Below are 18,921 nucleotides of genomic sequence, written 5' to 3' on the forward strand. Positions count from 1 at the left end.
TGCCGTGTGACTGTGTGTGATTGCATGTTTGATGTCCAAAGCCTTGCAATGGATTGTTGCCCTGTCCAGGGTATTCCTTCCTTGCACCCAGTGTTTCCTGGTGATACCGGACCCGCTGCAGCCCTAACCAGGATAAATGAAATTGATAATGAAATAAAATTCAATTATTCAGGGAATCTGAAGTAGATGTAGTCGAGGCTGAAAATCACTCTTGATCACGCGTGACCTTTTACCCCCTTATACAGCATTGCATGAGAATTTGTCTTGCTACTCTGATGAATGAGGAAGTGTAGAGGTACTTGGGAAACCATTGTCACTTAACACAGTCCAATGCTGTAGCAATAGGTGTAAGCTGGAACTCTGTTACCCAGTTTTCTGTGCCCTAGCTCAGCGTTTCCCAACCTTTTGTTGCACCATGGACCGGTTTCATATAAGATATAATTTCACGGACTGACTGGGAAGGGAGGATTTAATTATATTGCTCACAAACGGTGTAAAATAAGCTTTTTTCACAACAAAATGCTGCTTTCACCTAGGGATGACAATAAGACAGTAACACCCAAAATAGAAGCAGTGAAAACTGCTTTTCTAGCAATCTCTAATTATTCATTCTTTCTGTGCGGCCCGGTAATAAATGACCCACGGATCAGTCCGCAGCCCGGTAGTTGGGGACCACTGCCCTAGCTCATCATAGATTGATGAAAAGTCACAGGGAACTTGTACTGTGGTTAGATGAGTCCACATTTAAGCTTTTATGGAAATATTGATGGTGAGTTTTCCATACAAAAGACAGAAAGGACCACCCAGGACTATTTTTAACTAGAAATGAAAAATCCAACATTGGTTATGGTATGAGGGTTCATCAGTGTCCATGGCATGGGTGACTTGCATATGTGTGAAGGTAGCATTCACACAGATGTGTATTTACATTTACATTTTCGGCATTTAGCAGACGCTCTTATCCAGAGCGAACAGAAGTGCTTCCATAGTAAATATTACCTTACTCTAGTTTAAGTAAACAACAGTCCAAGAATACAAATCTGCTAAAACATGTTAGAACCAAAGTTTTTTTTTTTTTGAAAGAAATGAATGAGTGTTAGTAAGTAAGTACAAGTCAGCTTAAGTGCTTAGTAAAAAGGTGAGTTTTTAATCATTTTTTAAAGACAGCAAGAGACTCAGATGTTCGGACAGACAGAGGAAGTTTGTTCCACCACTTGGGTGCCAGTACAGAGAAGAGCCTTGATGCTTGTCTTCCTCTAGTCCAGTTGAGCGAAACTAGTGGCTCAGAGGTTGCGAGGTACAGAGCAGGGTTTGATTAGACCACGAAGGTAGATTGGGGCTGGTCCATTTTTGGCTTTGTAGGCGAGCATCAGTGTTTTTAACTGAATGTGCAGCTACAGGAAGCCAGTGAAGAGAACGCAGCAGTGGGGTGATGTGGCAGTGTTTAGGTTGGTTAAAAACCAGGCGAGAAGCTGCATTTTGAATGAGCTGCAAGGGTGTAGTAGTAGACATGGGAGTTCCTGCCAGGAGGGAGTTGCGGTAGTCCAGAGATTACAAGTGACTGGACCAGAATCTGGGTAGCTTCCATGGAGAGAAATGGTCGAATCTTCCTGATGTTGTAGAGGAGGAACCGGCACGATCTTGTCATGTTGGCTACACACGGAGAGAAGGTCAGCTGGTTATCCAGGACGACTCCAAGGCTTCTTACATTATCAGATGGTCTGATTTGGGAGTCATCAAGAGAGATGACTAGGTCCTGGGTTGGAGATTGATCTCCAGGAATGAGTAACAGCTCTGTCTTGCTGGGGTTGAGTTTTAGATGATGAGCTGACATCCATTGTGAGATATCTCGCAGACATGCTGAGATGCGAGCTGAGACTTGTGTGTCTGAAGGAGGAAATGACCGAATGAGCTGAGTATCATCTGCATAGTAGTGGTAAGAAAAGCCATGGGAGGCTATGACCTTACCCAGAGAGCAGGTGTAGATAGAGAAAAGAAGTGGGCCAAGTACAGAGCCCGGTTGAGAAAATAAGATACTGGTGGAAAATAAGTATTTGGTCACCCACAAACAAGCAAGATTTCTGGCTCTCACAGACCTGTAACTTCTTCTTTAAGAAGCTCTTCTGTCCTCCACTCGTTACCTGTATTAATGGCACCTGTTTGACCTCGTTATCTGTATAAAAGACACCTGTCCACAGCCTCAAACAGTCAGACTCCAAACTCAACCATGGCCAAGACCAAAGAACTGTCGAAGGACACCAGGAAGAAAATTGTAGACCTGCACCAGGCTGGGAAGAGTGAATCTACAATAGGCACGCAGGTTGGTGTGAATAAATCAACTGTGGGAGAAATTGTAAGAAAATGGAAGACATACAAGACCATTGATAATCTCCCGCGATCTGGGGCCCCACGCAAGATCTCATCCCGTGGGGTCAAAATGATCATGAGAACGGTGAGCAAAAATACCAGAACTACACGGAGGGACCTGATGAATGACCTGCAGAGAGCTGGGACCAAAGTAACAAAGGCTACCATCAGTAACACACTACGCAGAGAGGGACTCAAATCCTGCAGTGCCAGGCGTGTCCCCCTGCTTAAGCCAGTACATGTCCAGGCCCGTCTGAAGTTTGCCAGAGAGCATATGGATGATCCAGAAGAATATCATGTGGTCAGATGAAACCAAAATGGAACTTTTTGGTAAAAACTCAACTCGTCATGTTTGGAGGAAGAAGAATGCTGAGTTGCATCCCAAGAACACCATACCTACTGTGAAGCATGGGGGTGGAAACATCATGCTTTGAGGCTGTTTTTCTGCAAAGGGGACAGGACGACTGATCCGTGTTAAGGGAAGAATGAACGGGGCCATGTATCGTGAGATTTTAAGCCAAAACCTCCTTCCATCAGTGAGAGCATTGAAGATGGAACGTGGCTGGGTCTTCCAGCATGACAATGATCCCAAACACACCGCTCACGGCAACGAAGGAGTGGCTCCGTAAAAAGCATTTCAAGGTCCTGGAGTGGCCTAGCCAGTCTCCAGACCTCAACCCCATAGAAAATTTGTGGAGGGAGTTGAAAGTCCGTGTTGCCCAGCGACAGCCCCAAAACATCACTGCTCTAGAGGAGATCTGCATGGAGGAATGGGCCAAAATATCAGCTACGGTGTGTGCAAACCTGGTGAAGACTTACAGGAAACGTTTGACCTCTGTCATTGCCAACAAAGGTTATGTTACAAAGTATTGAGTTGAACTTTTGTTATTGACCAAATACTTATTTTCCACCATAATTTACAAATAAATTCTTTAAAAATCCTACAATGTGATTTCCTGGTTTTTTTTTCCTCATTTTGTCTCTCATAGTTGAAGTGTACCTATGATGAAAATTACAGACCTCTCTCATCTTTCTAAGTAGGAGAACTTGCACAATCAGTGGCTGACTAAATACTTTTTGGCCCCACTGTAGATCTGTAGATCCCCTCCATGACACTTGGCAAGAGCGCCCTTCCAGGTAGGAGGTCATCCATTGCCATGCCGAACCGGTTACTATTTAGGATTTTAGAGACATACAGTTGCAATCAGAAATATTCAACCTTCCAAAAATAATAATTTACAACAGTAGCACTGTCGCCTCATAACAAGAAGGTCCTGGGTTCAATTCCCAGGTAGAGCGGTCCATGTCCTTACTGTGCAGCATTTTTATGTTCTCCTCTTGTCTGTGTGGGTTTTCTCCGGAGGTTGTCTTTCAACTGTCTAAAGACATGCAAGTGAGGTGACAAATTTGGCCCTGACTGTTATGAACTGATGAATCCTGTGTTACCAGTAACTACCTGTTCTGTCATGAATGTAACCAATCTATTACAGACCATTCCAAACTTCTTGATTTACGCCCACACCTAACATCTAAGGACAGTTAGCCAATTTACCTCTTCACATGTTATTGGTATGATGGGGAAAACTGGGGTACACAGAGACACACTTAATAATGATTATTATTACTATTTAAATGTTAATAATTATTTAGTATGGAATTAATATATATATATATATTATATATATACAGTGTATCACAAAAGTGAGTACACCCCTCACATTTCTGAAAATATTTCATTATATCTTTTCATGGGACAACACTATAGACATGCAACTTGGATATAACTTAGAGTAGTCAGTGTACAGCTTGTATAGCAGTGTAGATTTACTGTCTTCTGAAAATAACTCAACACACAGCCATTAATGTCTAAATAGCTGGCAACATAAGTGAGTACACCCCACAGTGAACATGTCCAAATTGTGCCCAAATGTGTCGTTGTCCCTCCCTGGTGTCATGTGTCAAGGTCCCAGGTGTAAATGGGGAGCAGGGCTGTTAAATTTGGTGTTTTGGGTACAATTCTCTCATACTGGCCACTGGATGTTCAACATGGCACCTCATGGCAAAGAACTCTCTGAGGATGTGAGAAATAGAATTGTTGCTCTCCACAAAGATGGCCTGGGCTATAAGAAGATTGCTAACACCCTGAAACTGAGCTACAGCATGGTGGCCAAGGTCATACAGCGGTTTTCCAGGACAGGTTCCACTCGGAACAGGCTTCACCATGGTCGACCAAAGAAGTTGAGTCCACGTGTTCAGCGTCATATCCAGAGGTTGGCTTTAAAAAATAGACACATGAGTGCTGCCAGCATTGCTGCAGAGATTGAAGACGTGGGAGGTCAGCCTGTCAGTGCTCAGACCATACGCCGCACACTGCATCAACTCGGTCTGCATGGTCGTCATCCCAGAAGGAAGCTGACGCACAAGAAAGCCAGCAAACAGTTTGCTGAAAACAAGCAGTCCAAGAACATGGATTACTGGAATGCCCTGTGGTCTGACGAGACCAAGATAAACTTGTTTGGCTCAGATGGTGTCCAGCATGTGTGGCGGCGCCCTGGTGAGAAGTACCAAGACAACTGTATCTTGCCTACAGTCAAGCATGGTGGTGGTAGCATCATGGTCTTGGGCTGCATGAGTGTTGCTGGCACTGGGGAGCTGCAGTTCATTGAGGGAAACATGAATTCCAACATGTACTGTGACATTCTGAAACAGAGCATGATCCCCTTCCTTCGAAAACTGGGCCTCATGGCAGTTTTCCAACACGATAATGACCACAAACACAACCTTCAAGATGACAACTGCCTTGCTGAGGAAGCTGAAGGTAAAGGTGATGGACTAAACCCAATTGAGCACCTGTGGCGCATCCTCAAGTGGAAGGTGGAGGAGTTCAAGGTGTCTAACATCACCAGCTCCGTGATGTCATCATGGAGGAGTGGAAGAGGATTCCAGTAGCAACCTGTGCAGCTCTGGTGAATTCCATGCCCAGGAGGGTTAAGGCAGTGCTGGATAATAATGGTGGTCACACAAAATATTGACACTTTGGGCACAATTTGGACATGTTCACTGTGGGGTGTACTCACTTATGTTGCCAGCCATTTAGACATTAATGGCTGTGTGTTGAGTTATTTTCAGAAGACAATAAATCTACACTGCTATACAAGCTGTACACTGACTACTCTAAGTTATATCCAAGTTTCATGTCTATAGTGTTGTCCCATGAAAAGATATAATGAAATATTTTCAGAAATGTGAGGGGTGTACTCACTTTTGTGATACACTGTATATATAAGAATTTCTAACCAAGTAATGCTTTAAAATCCTAATTAACAAATAAACAAACACTAACACTTTTCTGCATGCTTTTAGTTAAGTCTTTATTAGTTAAATGATACAGCAAATAAACAAAGAAAATTATGTAATATTTGAATGCTGTAACCAGCTGTTAATTTTGCTATGTCACAGTTATTTAACCCCTAAATAATATTACAGATCCTAAACCCTGCTTCTAATCTGCATGACTAAAAGTTAGGTTACAACATATTTAAACAATTGGGAACTCAGTAACAACCCTATTTTACTTCATCTGTGAGGTGTTATATAAAGAACGCCCATAGATTTAAGTTTTCATAGATTCAATGTGTTGCAACAATAGTGAAAACTGAGGAGATGTTAAAAAGGCAGAGAGAGAGAGGAGATCATTTCCTTGCACCAAAACCTTGAACCTTTCCAGGACCTTGAACAATCCTAGAGACAACATGCAGCAAACGTGTCTGGCTGTGGAAGAATTTTGAGAAATTTTTTCCAGAGACGAAATTTCCATCCTAGCCATCTCATGAAGAAAAACCTGTGTGTTAACAGACTTACAGGATGAACTGACACAGACTGGGACACGTATTACTGGCGACCATAAGAAGATCATTTTATAACCAAGGACTTCATACCCAGACTCCACTGTTGACCAACAGGCACAGGAAGGTTCAATTTAAATACATCAGAAGGAATGTGGATAGGCCTGCTGAGTTCTGGGACACAGTCATATGAAGTGACGAATCAAAATTGGAAATGTTAAGTCATATGGATCAGTGTTTTTTCTGGTATCAAAATACAGGACTTATTTACATTTTCAGCATTTAGCAGACGCTTTTATCCAAAGCGACTTACACAATGAGCAATTGAGGGTTAAGGGCCTTGCTCAGGGACTTAGTGGTGGCGGGGCTTGAACCGGCAACCTTCTGTTTACTAGTCCAGGACCTTAACCACTGAACTATCACTGGTCCTTATGACCAGAAGAATATCGTCTCTACGGTTAAACATGTAGGAGGATCACAGATGATGTGGGGATGTGTTTGTGCTGCAGGAATGTTATGCTTTCTGTGGTGAAACTGAACATTGGTGATGACTGAACCTTCCAGCAAGACGATGTTCCCAAGCAGACTTCCATGTCAACCCAATCTTGATTAAGGAATCAATTCTGAAGTGGCCTTCTCAGTCGGCTACACTTACCACATAGGAGCACTTTGCAGTTTTACAAATACTGACTGTAGCCCATCTGTTTCTCTGCATGCTTTGTTAGCCCCGTTTCATGCTGTTCTTCAATGGTCAGGACCCCCACAGGACTACTACAGAGTAGGTATTACTTGACCTCACTGTGAACTGCTGGAATGAGAATAGTCCACCAATCAATAATATCCAGCCAAGCCCCCTGTAGGCAGCGTCCTGTGACCACTGATGAAGGTCTATAAGATAATAATAATAATAATAATACATTTTATTTATAAGCGCCTTTCATAACACTCAAGGACCCTTTACACGATATAAATAAAACAAAACAAACAAAAGGACACCAAACATACAAAAGGACACAAAACATACAAGAGACAATAAAGTGGAAATTACAGAGAATAGGCTATTTTGAACAGGTGAGTTTTGAGTCTAGATTTAAAAAGAGGAAGAGAATCTATATTACGGATGTCGGGTGGGAGGGAGTTCCAGAGTTTGGGAGCAGAGCGGCTGAAAGCTCTGCTCCCCATGGTACTCAGACGAGCAGAAGGCAAAGAGAGATGAGTGGAAGAGGAGGATCTGAGCGAGCGGGAGGAAGATGCGATATTGAGAAGATTTGACAGATTTGGGGGGCAAGATTATGGATGGCCTTGAATGTATAGAGAAGAATTTTTAAATTGATTCTATATTTAACAGGAAGCCAGTGGAGTTGTTGAAGGACAGGTGTAATGTGATGAAATGAAAGAGTTTTAGAAATAATACGAGCAGCTGCATTCTGAACCAGCTGAAGCTTATGGAGGGATTTATGAGGAAGGCCAAAGAGGAGAGAATTACAGTAGTCAATACGGGAGGTAACAAGACTATGAACAAGAATAGAGGCAGTATGGGGGGTGAGGGAGGGGCGTAGATGATTAATGTTACGGAGATGAAAATATGCAGACCGGGTTATATTACTGATGTGAGAGTGAAAAGATAAAGAGCTATCTAGGATGACACCCAGACTCTTAACCTGAGGTGAGGGGGAGACTAAGGAGCTGTCGATCGGGATGGAGAAACTGTCAACTTTAGATAGTGTGGATTTTGAACCGCAAAGCAATATTTCAGTTTTATCACTATTGAGTTTTAGGAAGTTAGAGGTGAACCATGTTTTTATTTCAGATAAACAGTTTAAAAGGGATAAGGGCGGGAACAAAGTACTTGGTTTACTAGATAGGTAGAGCTGGGTATCATCCGCATAGCAGTGGAAATCGATGTTAAAAGTGCGAAATATATTGCCAAGGGGCAGAAGGTAAATGATGAATAGGAGGGGCCCCAGCACAGAGCCCTGGGGCACACCAGATACAACAGGGGAAGACTGAGATCTGAAGGATTTGAGTTGAATAAACTGAGTGCGGCCTGAGAGATATGAATGAAACCAGTCAAGTGCGATATGGTTAATGCCTAAGGAAGATAGTCTATTTAGAAGGATAGTATGAGAAATAGTGTCAAATACTGCGCTCAGATCGAAAAGAATGAGAATGGAAAATAAACCGGAATCAGCTGCCATAAGAAGGTCATTTGTGATCTTAATAAGAGCAGTTTCTGTGCTATGGAGGGGGCGAAAACCAGACTGGAATTGTTCGTAGAGGCAATTTTGGGATAAAAAGGTATGGAGTTGAGTGGCAATAACTTTTTCAAGTATTTTGGAGATAAAGGGGAGGTTAGAAATGGGGCAGAGGTTATTAAAATTATTGGGATCTGAGCCAGGTTTTTTCAAAATAGGAGTAATGGCTGCTGTTTTAAAGAGTGTAGGAACAATTCCACTAGTAAGTGAGGAATGGATAATGGCAGTTATGAGGGGGAGCAGAGAGGAAAGACAGGATTTAACTAAAACTGTAGGGAAAGGATCAAGCTGACATGTAGAAGGCTTTGATTTGATAATAAGATCGGAAATGACAGATGTATCTGGGAGTTGAAAACAGGAGAGAGACTGACAGTGTGAAAGAGTTACAGAAGAAGAGAGAGGCAGAAGATTGGGACAGATGTTCTGGTGGATTTTACAAATTTTTTCACTAAAGAACATCATTAGAGAATTACAGGTGTCAGTTGAATAAAAGTGGGAGGGTAGGGAGGCTGTGGGTTGGAGAAATTTGTTAACTAAAGAAAGGTAGAGTGTCTAATAGAATTGACAGTGAGTGGACTTGGTATTTAAAAACTCCAGCAGCGCTGCTGTGTCTGATCCACTCATACCAGCACAACACACACTAACACACCACCACCATGTTATTGTCACTGCAGTTCTGAGAGTGATCCACCACCTAAATTATACCTGCTCTGTGGTGGTCCTGACCATTGAAGAACAGGGTGAAAGCAGGCTAAAAAGGTATGTAGAGAAACAGATGGACTACAGTCAGTAATTGTAGAACTACAAAGTGCTTCTACATGGTAAGTAAAGCTGATAAAATGGACAGTGTGTAGAAACAAGGAGTGGTTTATATATATATACTCAAAATTAATACCACTGCAATTAATTCCAGGCTGAGGCTGATTACCCTAATGTGTGATCTGGTTGTGTGATCGGGAACCAAATGTGTGATCTTTAAATGTTTAGGGGTAAATACTTATCTCTTGTGCCACAAGACATTTACTCTTTCATTCATTCATTTTCAATAACATTTATTAAAGCAGCAGTGTATTGCAGGACAATGAGGATCTAATCAAGGTTTCCAGGACCCATGTTGCTCAGTGGCACCCACTCTGGTAGCTCACTATGACTATTCTTTACAGATTGTAAATTGCCTTGAGACCTAGACATTTTGTAAGTGTTAATATCCATAACAAGGAACCTAAACTTCAGGTTCTTTTATTTTTTAGTTTTCCACAACCTCCTGTGATTTCAAACTTCAAGACATTAAGCTGAAATCTTGAGCAATAGCAACCTTTCCATTAATCATAGAAAAAGCTAATAGTAAAAAGCCTTTGTTCCAAAAGACACATCAGCACTTTCCACTCTCTCAGAAGCAATGGTTTGCATTAAACCAGTAGCATCTTTTGCTGGTCGCTGGTGTCTTTGAAGAGCTTCTAATAACTGAGCTGCTGATGTCTGTGGTCGGAACTTGTGCATACTTGTATGTGCTAATTAGGAATAAAAGCCTGTTTCCAGTTAAAGGGGAAAATACTATGGGCATCTGGGGGTTCAGCAAATGCCTGTTTGCCTGTGGATATCACTCTGGTTTTATTGTGTAATGGAAAGGGCCTTAGGCACAATGGTGGAGAATTACAGACTTTGCAAGTAGTTACTTTGCTCAGTGTTAAGTTACTGTGCTGGTTTAATAGGAAATGCAGATGAGGACAGTGATGTAAATAGTTTGATTTCTGTATTTACAACAGACAAATGAAGTTTGCTTTAAGATCCAGAAGTTAGAACAAATTGGACGCCACTGAGTTCTTCATTTTAAATAAGAAAATAATGTCTAGTTTGATAAATAGTAATCTAGGATTAAAAGTGTCAAAACCTTTAAAAGCTGCTAGAGGCGAAGTGCTCAAATCTGTTTAGACTTTTCAAATAAGCTTTACACAAACGTTATATTTTAAAAAACAGAAGTTTTTTAACAGATTTTGTCTCTGTCTGTCTGTGCACAACAGGGCCGTCAGAAGAGTCCGTGTCAGTGAAGTATAACAGGAGGCCAACATGTCCTGATACCTCAATTGTAAGCCATTTGCCTACACCACCACCAGCACGGCACAGAAAGAGCCACAGTCTGGGAAATAAGTAAGTATCGTGTAAAAAAAAAATACCATGTGCTAATAAGCAAAAATATATCTATGTTATGTTGGATCACATATGGATGGTTGAAATGAGTAAACACCACATTAAAGACGATTACAACATTTTCAATCAGAAAACGTTGGGACTATGGAAAATGCAAATAAAATGAAAATGCAGTGTTTCTTACATTTACTTTGACTTTTAATTTGATTGCAGACAGTTTGAACCCAAGATATTTCATGTTTTGTCTGCTAACTTTATTTCATTTGTTAATATACCTCCATTCCTGCATTTTAGGCCTGCAACACATTTGAAAAAAAATTTAGGGCTAGTAATGAGGTGAAAAACAGGTGATGTCAAACAGGTGATTGTAATCCAGCATCCAGGAAAGGCTGAGTCTTTGATGAGCAAAGATGATCAGAGGATCTCCAGTTTCTCAACAAATGCATGAGAAAATGATTGAAATGTTTAAAAACAATGTACCTCAAAGAAAGATTGGAAGGGATTTGCATATTTCTCCCTCTACAGTGCACAATATTATTACACGATTCAAGGAATTGGGAGGAATTTCAGTGCATAAAAGCCAAGGACACAAGCTTAAGCTGAACGCCCGTGATCTTCGATCCCTCAGATGGCACTGCATCAAGAACCGCCACTCAACAATAGCTGATATAACCACATGGGTGAGGGATTACGTTGGCACACCTTTGTCAAGCACTCCACTACAGAGTTACATGCACAAATGCCACTTAAAACTTTACTGTGCAAAAAATAAGCCTTATGTTAACCATGTCCAGAAGCGGCGTTGACTTCTCTGGGGTCTGATGCATCTAGGATGGACCATCACACAGTGGAAACGTGTATTGTGGTCGTCAGATGAATCAGTATTTCAGATCTTTTTGGGAAAAAATGGACACCGTGTGCTCGGGACCAAAGACGAAAAGGACCATCCAGACTGTTATCAGCAACAAGTCTAAAAGCCAGGGTCTGTCATGGTATGGGGCTGTGTCAGTGCCCTTGGCAAAGGTCATTTACACTTCCGTGATGGCAGCATTAATGCAGAAAAGTACATTGAGATCTTAGAGCAACATATGCTGCCTTCAAGACGTCATCTTTTCCAGGGACGTCCATGCATTTTTTCAACAAGATGATGCAAAACCACATGCTGCACACATTACAAAGGCGTGGCTGCGGAAGAAGAGGGTACGGGTACTGGACTGGCCTGCCTGCAGTCCTTACCTGTCCCCAATAGAGCATGTGTGGAGGAAAAATGCAACAACGACGACCCCGTACTGTTGCACATCTTAAGACGTGTTTGCAGGAAGAATGGGACAAAATAAAAGCTGAAACACTAAATCACTTGGTATCCTCGGTGCCAAAACGTCTTTTAAGTGTGGTGAAAAGGAATGGCAACATTACAAAGTGGTAAATGCTTTACTGTCCCAACTTTTTTTGGAATGTGTTGCAGACCTGAAATGCAGGAATGGATGTTTATTAATAAATGAAATGAAGTTGAGCAGATAAAACATGAAATGTCTCAGGTTCATCCTGTCTGCAATTAAATACAAGTCAAAGTAAATGTAAAAAACTCCATGCTGTCCCAACATTTTCTGATTTGGGGTTGTATATGTAACAGCTGTTAAAAATTCTCACAATTAGCATTTGGATATGTAAGATTAGAGCTAAAGTTCCAACGACCATAGATTTTAGCTCAATCAGTGAATGATTTCAGTTTCCAATGTATTTAATCAGCCTCTCTGACTCCAACTAGAAGGCTTCAGTTAGAATCAATCAAATCACATTTCTTTTTCCATTCTTATATACAATGGTTTAATGTTTTTACAAAAGATGCTTTCCACTAGATATAATAGAACCATCGTCCAAGTTCTAATTAGTCTGTTTATAGGAGTTTATCCAAAATGTTTAAAGATTAACCAGCTGCTGTATTTTTGCATGTCAGACAAGCACAATGTTTTCAGAATTTCAGAGGCTTTATTGGCCAAGTATGCTCACACATACATGGAACTTGTTTTTGATGACGTGTGAGCTTGCAGTGCTCGCAGTCTCATCACACACAACTCAATCTCTGTCTCACACATATTCTGACCTGTAAACATTAGCATGTGCAATTCACATTATTGGTTATACAAAAAAATAACAGAAGTTAGCAGTAGTTTGCTCTTTAATTAAGTGGAGTCATAACCACTGGGCATAGTGCATTTATTAAAAGTATAGGCAGGTCTGTTCGAAAACCTAGTGAGCTGCCATGCTGCCTACTGCCTACCTAAGCATCTGCCTAAGTAGAAAGGATTCTAATATAACATCAAACTTATAAGGCAGGTTATTAAAACACACTACTACGGTGATTGCATTACTCCAGTTTTCGCTTACTAAGCTAATACAGTTAGCCTTAGGCCATTCAAACCTATAGGCTGAGGCAGCACAACCCCCTGCAAGCATGACAGCTAACATCTCCCTCTGTGTCAGCTGTCACTGACAAGCCCGAATATGCAAATAAATGATACTTGTACATGTTTATACAAATTAAAATCAGTGAGAATTTATTTACATTTAACAAGAACTCCGTTAGTTGCTCTGCATTCGTCTGCCAATTTTTTGTAAAGTTGTGCTGCACTGAATGCTGGGATTGCCTTCACTGCTAAGAAATCATCAGATGCTTCCTCGTTATTCAGTCAGATTATTGCTTCAAAATTAGGGACCTTAGTAGGCAGCATTTTAAGGTATCTGAGAATTCGGACAACCTTCATCTTGGGAGCGCGTGTAGAATGGCGTGAAATGCTGTCTATGTATAGATCTAGATTCTAGATTTAGATGTACAGTAGATGTACTAAGATGCTGGTCAAAATCAAGCCTAGCCGAAGGGATTCCTCATTGTTGCTGCAATTGTAGCCTCTGCTGGCTGGTCAAAAGCACTGCACGGAGATGGGGAACCGTCTCAGTCAGGGTAGTAGGGGTCTACAGCAGTGAGAAGTGGTGTGTATATACTGTATAGGTAAATTAGATAAGGTTAAATAGGGAAAATGCATAAATAAGAAACGTAGTATTTTAGAGTAGCAGGATCTTTTCATCTTGTTATTATTGCCATGTTACAGTTATTATGTAAGAGTAATCTCTACATAATATTGCTGATCTTCAAACATAAATGCCAGTCCTAAGGTTAAGTTACAACATGATTAAGGCATTGGAAACTTAATAACAACCTTAATTTGCTTTAGCTGTGGCCGCTCAGGTGGCGCAGCAGTAAAAACACACACTGGAACCAGAGCTGAGATCTCGAATACATCATATTGAATCTCAGCTCTGCCTGCCGGCTAGGCTGAGCAGCCACATGAACAACGATTGGCCTGTTGTTCAGATATGGGTGGGATTAAGCCGGATAGGGTCTCTCTCTCGTAACTAATGCAAATGCTCTGCTCTTCTGGCTGATTGATGGCGCCTGCACAGAGATGAGAAAAGAGTGCGCTCAGGGTGTGTCTCTTTGTACACAGTGCTGAGCTGCACTGCACTCGTCAAAGTGTAGGTGATAAAATGCATATGGCTGCTGCCCACATGTCGGAGGGGGTGTGGGTTCGTTTCGTTCTCCTCAATCAGAGCAGGAATCGGCATTGGTGGAGAGGAAGCATGACACAATCGGGCAATTGGACGTGCTAAAAAAGGGAGAAAAAAGGGGAGAAAATGCATAAATAAAAAAAATATATTAAAAAAATTTGCTTTAGCTGTGTTTTATAAACACCACAGTGACATTGGTGAACCATGATGAGTAATAAGAAGCCATCAGAAAAGCTGATAGAGAAAATAATTTCATTGTACCAAAAAGGTAATGGATACAAGATGATTTCTAAGATCTTGAACATTACTTACAACACTAATGGGAGTATTGTCCACATATCATCAAGATAAAAAAGAAAAACACTGTGTTACTGCTAAAGAGTCACATGCTGACCTGAGACAGCCTGAGACAAATGTGTCAGTGGCAACCATAAGATCATCACTGAGCAATCAAAGACTTCATGGCTAGACTTTATGATGCATGCCACACTTGACTAAGCACACAAGAAGAGTCGAGTGTAATATGCTGGAAGGAATTTGGATAGGTTTACAGCAGGTGTGTCCAAACTTTTCTTATTGGGGGAGGAAATGTGCAGCATCGGGGCACAGACTGAGTGTAATAAAACAAGTAGCCATAAAAAATCATTTGCTTACTTAATTACTATTTACAACATGTATTTCTGTTATTAATGATGTGTCTTTGACAGTATTGTGTAAATTTAAGATCAGTGAATAATCCTAATAGGAACATTATTACAATGTCATTACAGCAACTGTTTCCTGACAAACTAAACATGCACATTGACCTCTGAAATCAGTAAAAAAAATAAAAATAAAATAAAATAAAATTATATATATCTTTATTTTGAGTTTTTAAAGAAGCCGCCACGTCTATCCAAAAGTTGAGGAACGTTAATGAAGGCATAACGTCGTTAATATGAGTTATGGGGAAAGGAGATAGAAAGCGTTTTCAAACTAGGAATTTCTCTTGTTTAAATCTGGATTAATAGCCGTTTAAAAAATGGTAAGGGGTCGTAAATGGACCCCTTTGCAAGAAAGGCGAGGCCTTTGTCCAGAAGAATACATTCCCCACGGTCAAGCATGGAGGTGGGTGGGTTTTTTTTCTGCTGCAGGAACTGGCGACCAATTGTCATGAGAGTTTTTACTATAAGTTCGTTTGTTTATTAGGATTTTATTGGCATGTTTTACACTTTGGTTACATTCATGAGAGAAATGGTAGTTACTTGATACTCAAGATTCACCAGTTCACAAGTTCAATGTCGAACACAGTCCTGGACAATTTTGTGTCTCCAATTCACCTCACTTGCACGTCTTTGGACTGTGGGAGGAAACCGGAGCTCCCGGAGGAAACCCACGCAGACACGGGGAGGACATGCAAACTCCACACAGAAAGGACCCGGACCGCCCCACCTGGGGATGAAATCCAGGACCTTCTTGCTGTGAGGCGACAGTGCTACCCACTGAGCCACCGTGACACCTTTTTACTATAAGTGATGAATCTCTTTCAAACTTCAGATACCTAAACAGTTCAAACATTTTAACAAGGTTGGTGAATTAACAATTAAATGAATAAATTTCACTTTTTCGCCCATACTATACAGTATACTGTTTGCATTTTAAAGATATGAAAACTCTGCTGATATGTGTGTACAGTACATGCCATGCAGTTAAAACAAACTAATAAGGAAACTATTAAGAAACACCATTTACCATTAATAAGCATCAGAAAACAAAGTTTAAAATAAAATATGTTAATTTAACGATACAGTGGATTCAGGAAGTATTCAAACCCCTTGGCATTTTTGCACACTTTATTTGATTGGGTTTGGGTTTAAATGGGTTGAATTGCCATTTTACCCACCAGTCTACACATAGTCATCCATAATGAGAAAGTGAAAACATGTTTTTTGAATTATTTTAGAAAATGAATTTAAAAAAATCTTATTTAAAACAGATTCAGACTCTTTACTGGGGCACTCAAATTTCCTGTTTGTTTTAATTATACTTAAGATATGTATAAAACGTAATGGAGTCGACATGTTGCAGTTTTAATTGATTTAACGTATTTTAAAAAGGCTCTTAATTTTATACAGGAGATAATGACACCATTTTAAAATAAACTAATACTATTAATTTAGTCAGTACTTTCTTTTGTTTTGAAAACATCTAATAGTTAGTTTTGTTTTTTGTGTGTATAGATAACTCGTAGTTACCATTCATTTAATTTAAAGCATTACAGGATACATAGATAAGTCATAGTTACCATTCAATTTGAATGCATTCATTTTTATAAGCATATAAATCATTACACCTATAAAAAGCATTTATTTTATTTAAATATAAACAACAATTTTTAATTACTGTTTTTCCAGTGTCAATTGCTAGCATTTATCTCGGTTTTCTTTTACTTTTTTTTTCTTTTTAGCATGATGTGCCAGTTTGGAGTAGCGGAAAGTAAGAGTGCCACTTTCTATATAAAGAAGAAGACTCGTCATCTACTGGACGACAGCTTCTTAGAGTCACACAGCCCTGTCAGGAACCACACGCATGACTCTGTCTTTACCAACGGCATCTCATTAGGTCCTCTACATTACATACTCATACCTCTAACATTCCCACAATCTAAACTGTTAAATATTTTAGTTAATAGTAACAACTAACATCAACAAAAGCTTTATCTTGCCCAGTTTATGATTTACAATTACCTGATACTTTGGATTGGATGTTAAAAGTACATTTCTTTTTCATTTTTTTTTACTTAACTGTACATTGCTGAGCTTAAATGTTATTATAGTTGTTTGCCACTAGGGAAAATTACTTTGCTAAACAATTTAAAAGTCAAGTTTATTCTGTTGGTTTTAGCTGTTTATTTCTATTGATCTTATTATTATTATTTTTTTTTATCAGTGAAATTAAATGTAAATATAAGTGTTCAGTTCAAAGCTGAATTAAATTTGTGCTGGATAAAATTTAAGCTGAATTAAATTTAAGTTTTAGAGAAAATTAAATGCAGATTTCTATTTTTAATTTATTTTTTAATATTATTATTATTATTATTCATTTTTAACCATTCATGACACAAACACATCAAGTGATCATAATCTGTAGTTGTATATTGAGGTAAATATGTTATAACAATAAGAAATGACGCCACTCAGGTGGCGCAGTGGTAAAGTACGCTAGCTCACCAGAGTTGGGGTTTCGAATACATCGTATCGAACCTCAGCTCTGCCTTTCCGATTAGGCTGGGCGGCTGCATGAACAACGATTGACTGTTGTTCAGGGTTAGAGGGTAAGAAAGTCGGATCATAGGATCGGATCACTCATAACTGGTGCGACTGCGGCCCCTGCTGGCTGACTGATGGCGCCTGCACAGGGCTGAGGAATAATGCTGATGGGGGTGTGGCACTCCGTACACAGTGCCCGTCAAGTGTATGAACTCGACTCGTGAAAAATGCAGTCTGTACTGACTGTACAGGGGGCACATGTCAGTTGAGAGGCGTCCTCAGTCAGCGGTGAAGGGTCGAATCAGTACAGAGGACGCATTCTGGGTAATTGGACACGACTAGACTGGGGGATAAAAATTGGGGAAGAAAGAGGTAAAAAAAATAAAAATAAGAAATGACATAGAGGTTAGTTCATTGAGTACAGATTTTAATTTCTGTAAAATAACTGAAAATGCATCATACACAGATCTAAAATTCTAAATATTGTGTGTTTTTAAATGCATAAAGTAAAAAAAAATTACATTTATTGCACTATTGCGCACATGTATTGTGTTTTAAATCATGGTTAGACTGCTACAATAATGTCAGGTTGTTTGATCCTAGGATGTAAATGTTGCTTGCTATATACTGGTGCTGGTCATAAAATTAGAATATCATGAAAAAGTTGATTTATTTCAGTAATTCCATTCAAAAAGTGAAACTTTTATATGTTATATTCATTCATTACACACAGACTGATATATTTCAAATGTTTATTTATTTTAATGTTGATGATTATAACTGACAACTAATGAAAACCCCAAATTCAGTATCTCAGAAAATTAGAATATTGTGACAAGGTACAATATTGAAGACACCTGGTGCCACACTCTAATCAGCTAATTAACTCAAAACACCTGCAAAGGCCTTTAAATGGTCTCTCAGTCTGGTTCTGTAGGCTACACAATCATGGGGAAGACTGCTGACTTGACAGTTGTCCAAAAGAAGACCATTGACACCTTGCACAAGGAGGGCAAGACACAAAAGGTCATTGCTAAAGAGGCTGGCTGTTCACAGAGCTCTGTGTCCAAGCACATGAATAGAGAGGTGAAGGGAAGGAAAAGATGTGGTAGAAAAAAGTGTACAAGCAATAGGGATAACCGCACCCTGGAGAGGACTGTGAAACAAAACCCATTCAAAAATGTGGGGGAGATTCACAAAGAGTGGACTGCAGCTGGAGTCAGTGCTTCAAGAACCACCACGCACAGACGTATGCAAGACATGGGTTTCAGCTGTCGCATTCCTTGTGTCAAGCCACTCTTGAACAAGAGACAGCATTTGAAGCGTCTCACCTGGGCTAAAGACAAAAAGGACTGCTGAGTGGTCCAAAGTTATGTTCTCTGATGAAAGTAAATTTTGCATTACCTTTGGAAATCAAGGTCCAAGAGTCTGGAGGAAGAGAGGAGAGGCACAGAATCCACGTTGCTTGAGGTCCAGTGTAAAGTTTCCACA

The 18,921-nt window shown here is 40.1% G+C and overlaps 1 protein-coding gene across 1 annotated transcript in view; it reads left to right on the forward strand.

Moving 5' to 3' along the window:
- ralgps1 (Ral GEF with PH domain and SH3 binding motif 1) overlaps positions 1-18,921 on the forward strand; it is a 189,650-nt gene that overhangs the window by 163,710 nt on the left and 7,019 nt on the right. Inside the window, exons 11-12 of the mRNA XM_062999211.1 lie at positions 10,489-10,615; positions 16,629-16,783. Coding sequence (XP_062855281.1) covers positions 10,489-10,615; positions 16,629-16,783 — 282 coding nt within the window. The remainder of the gene's footprint in view (positions 1-10,488; positions 10,616-16,628; positions 16,784-18,921) is intronic.

The sequence above is a fragment of the Trichomycterus rosablanca genome, chromosome 7 (assembly GCF_030014385.1).
Source record: "Trichomycterus rosablanca isolate fTriRos1 chromosome 7, fTriRos1.hap1, whole genome shotgun sequence".
NCBI classification, from domain to species: Eukaryota; Metazoa; Chordata; class Actinopteri; order Siluriformes; family Trichomycteridae; genus Trichomycterus; species Trichomycterus rosablanca.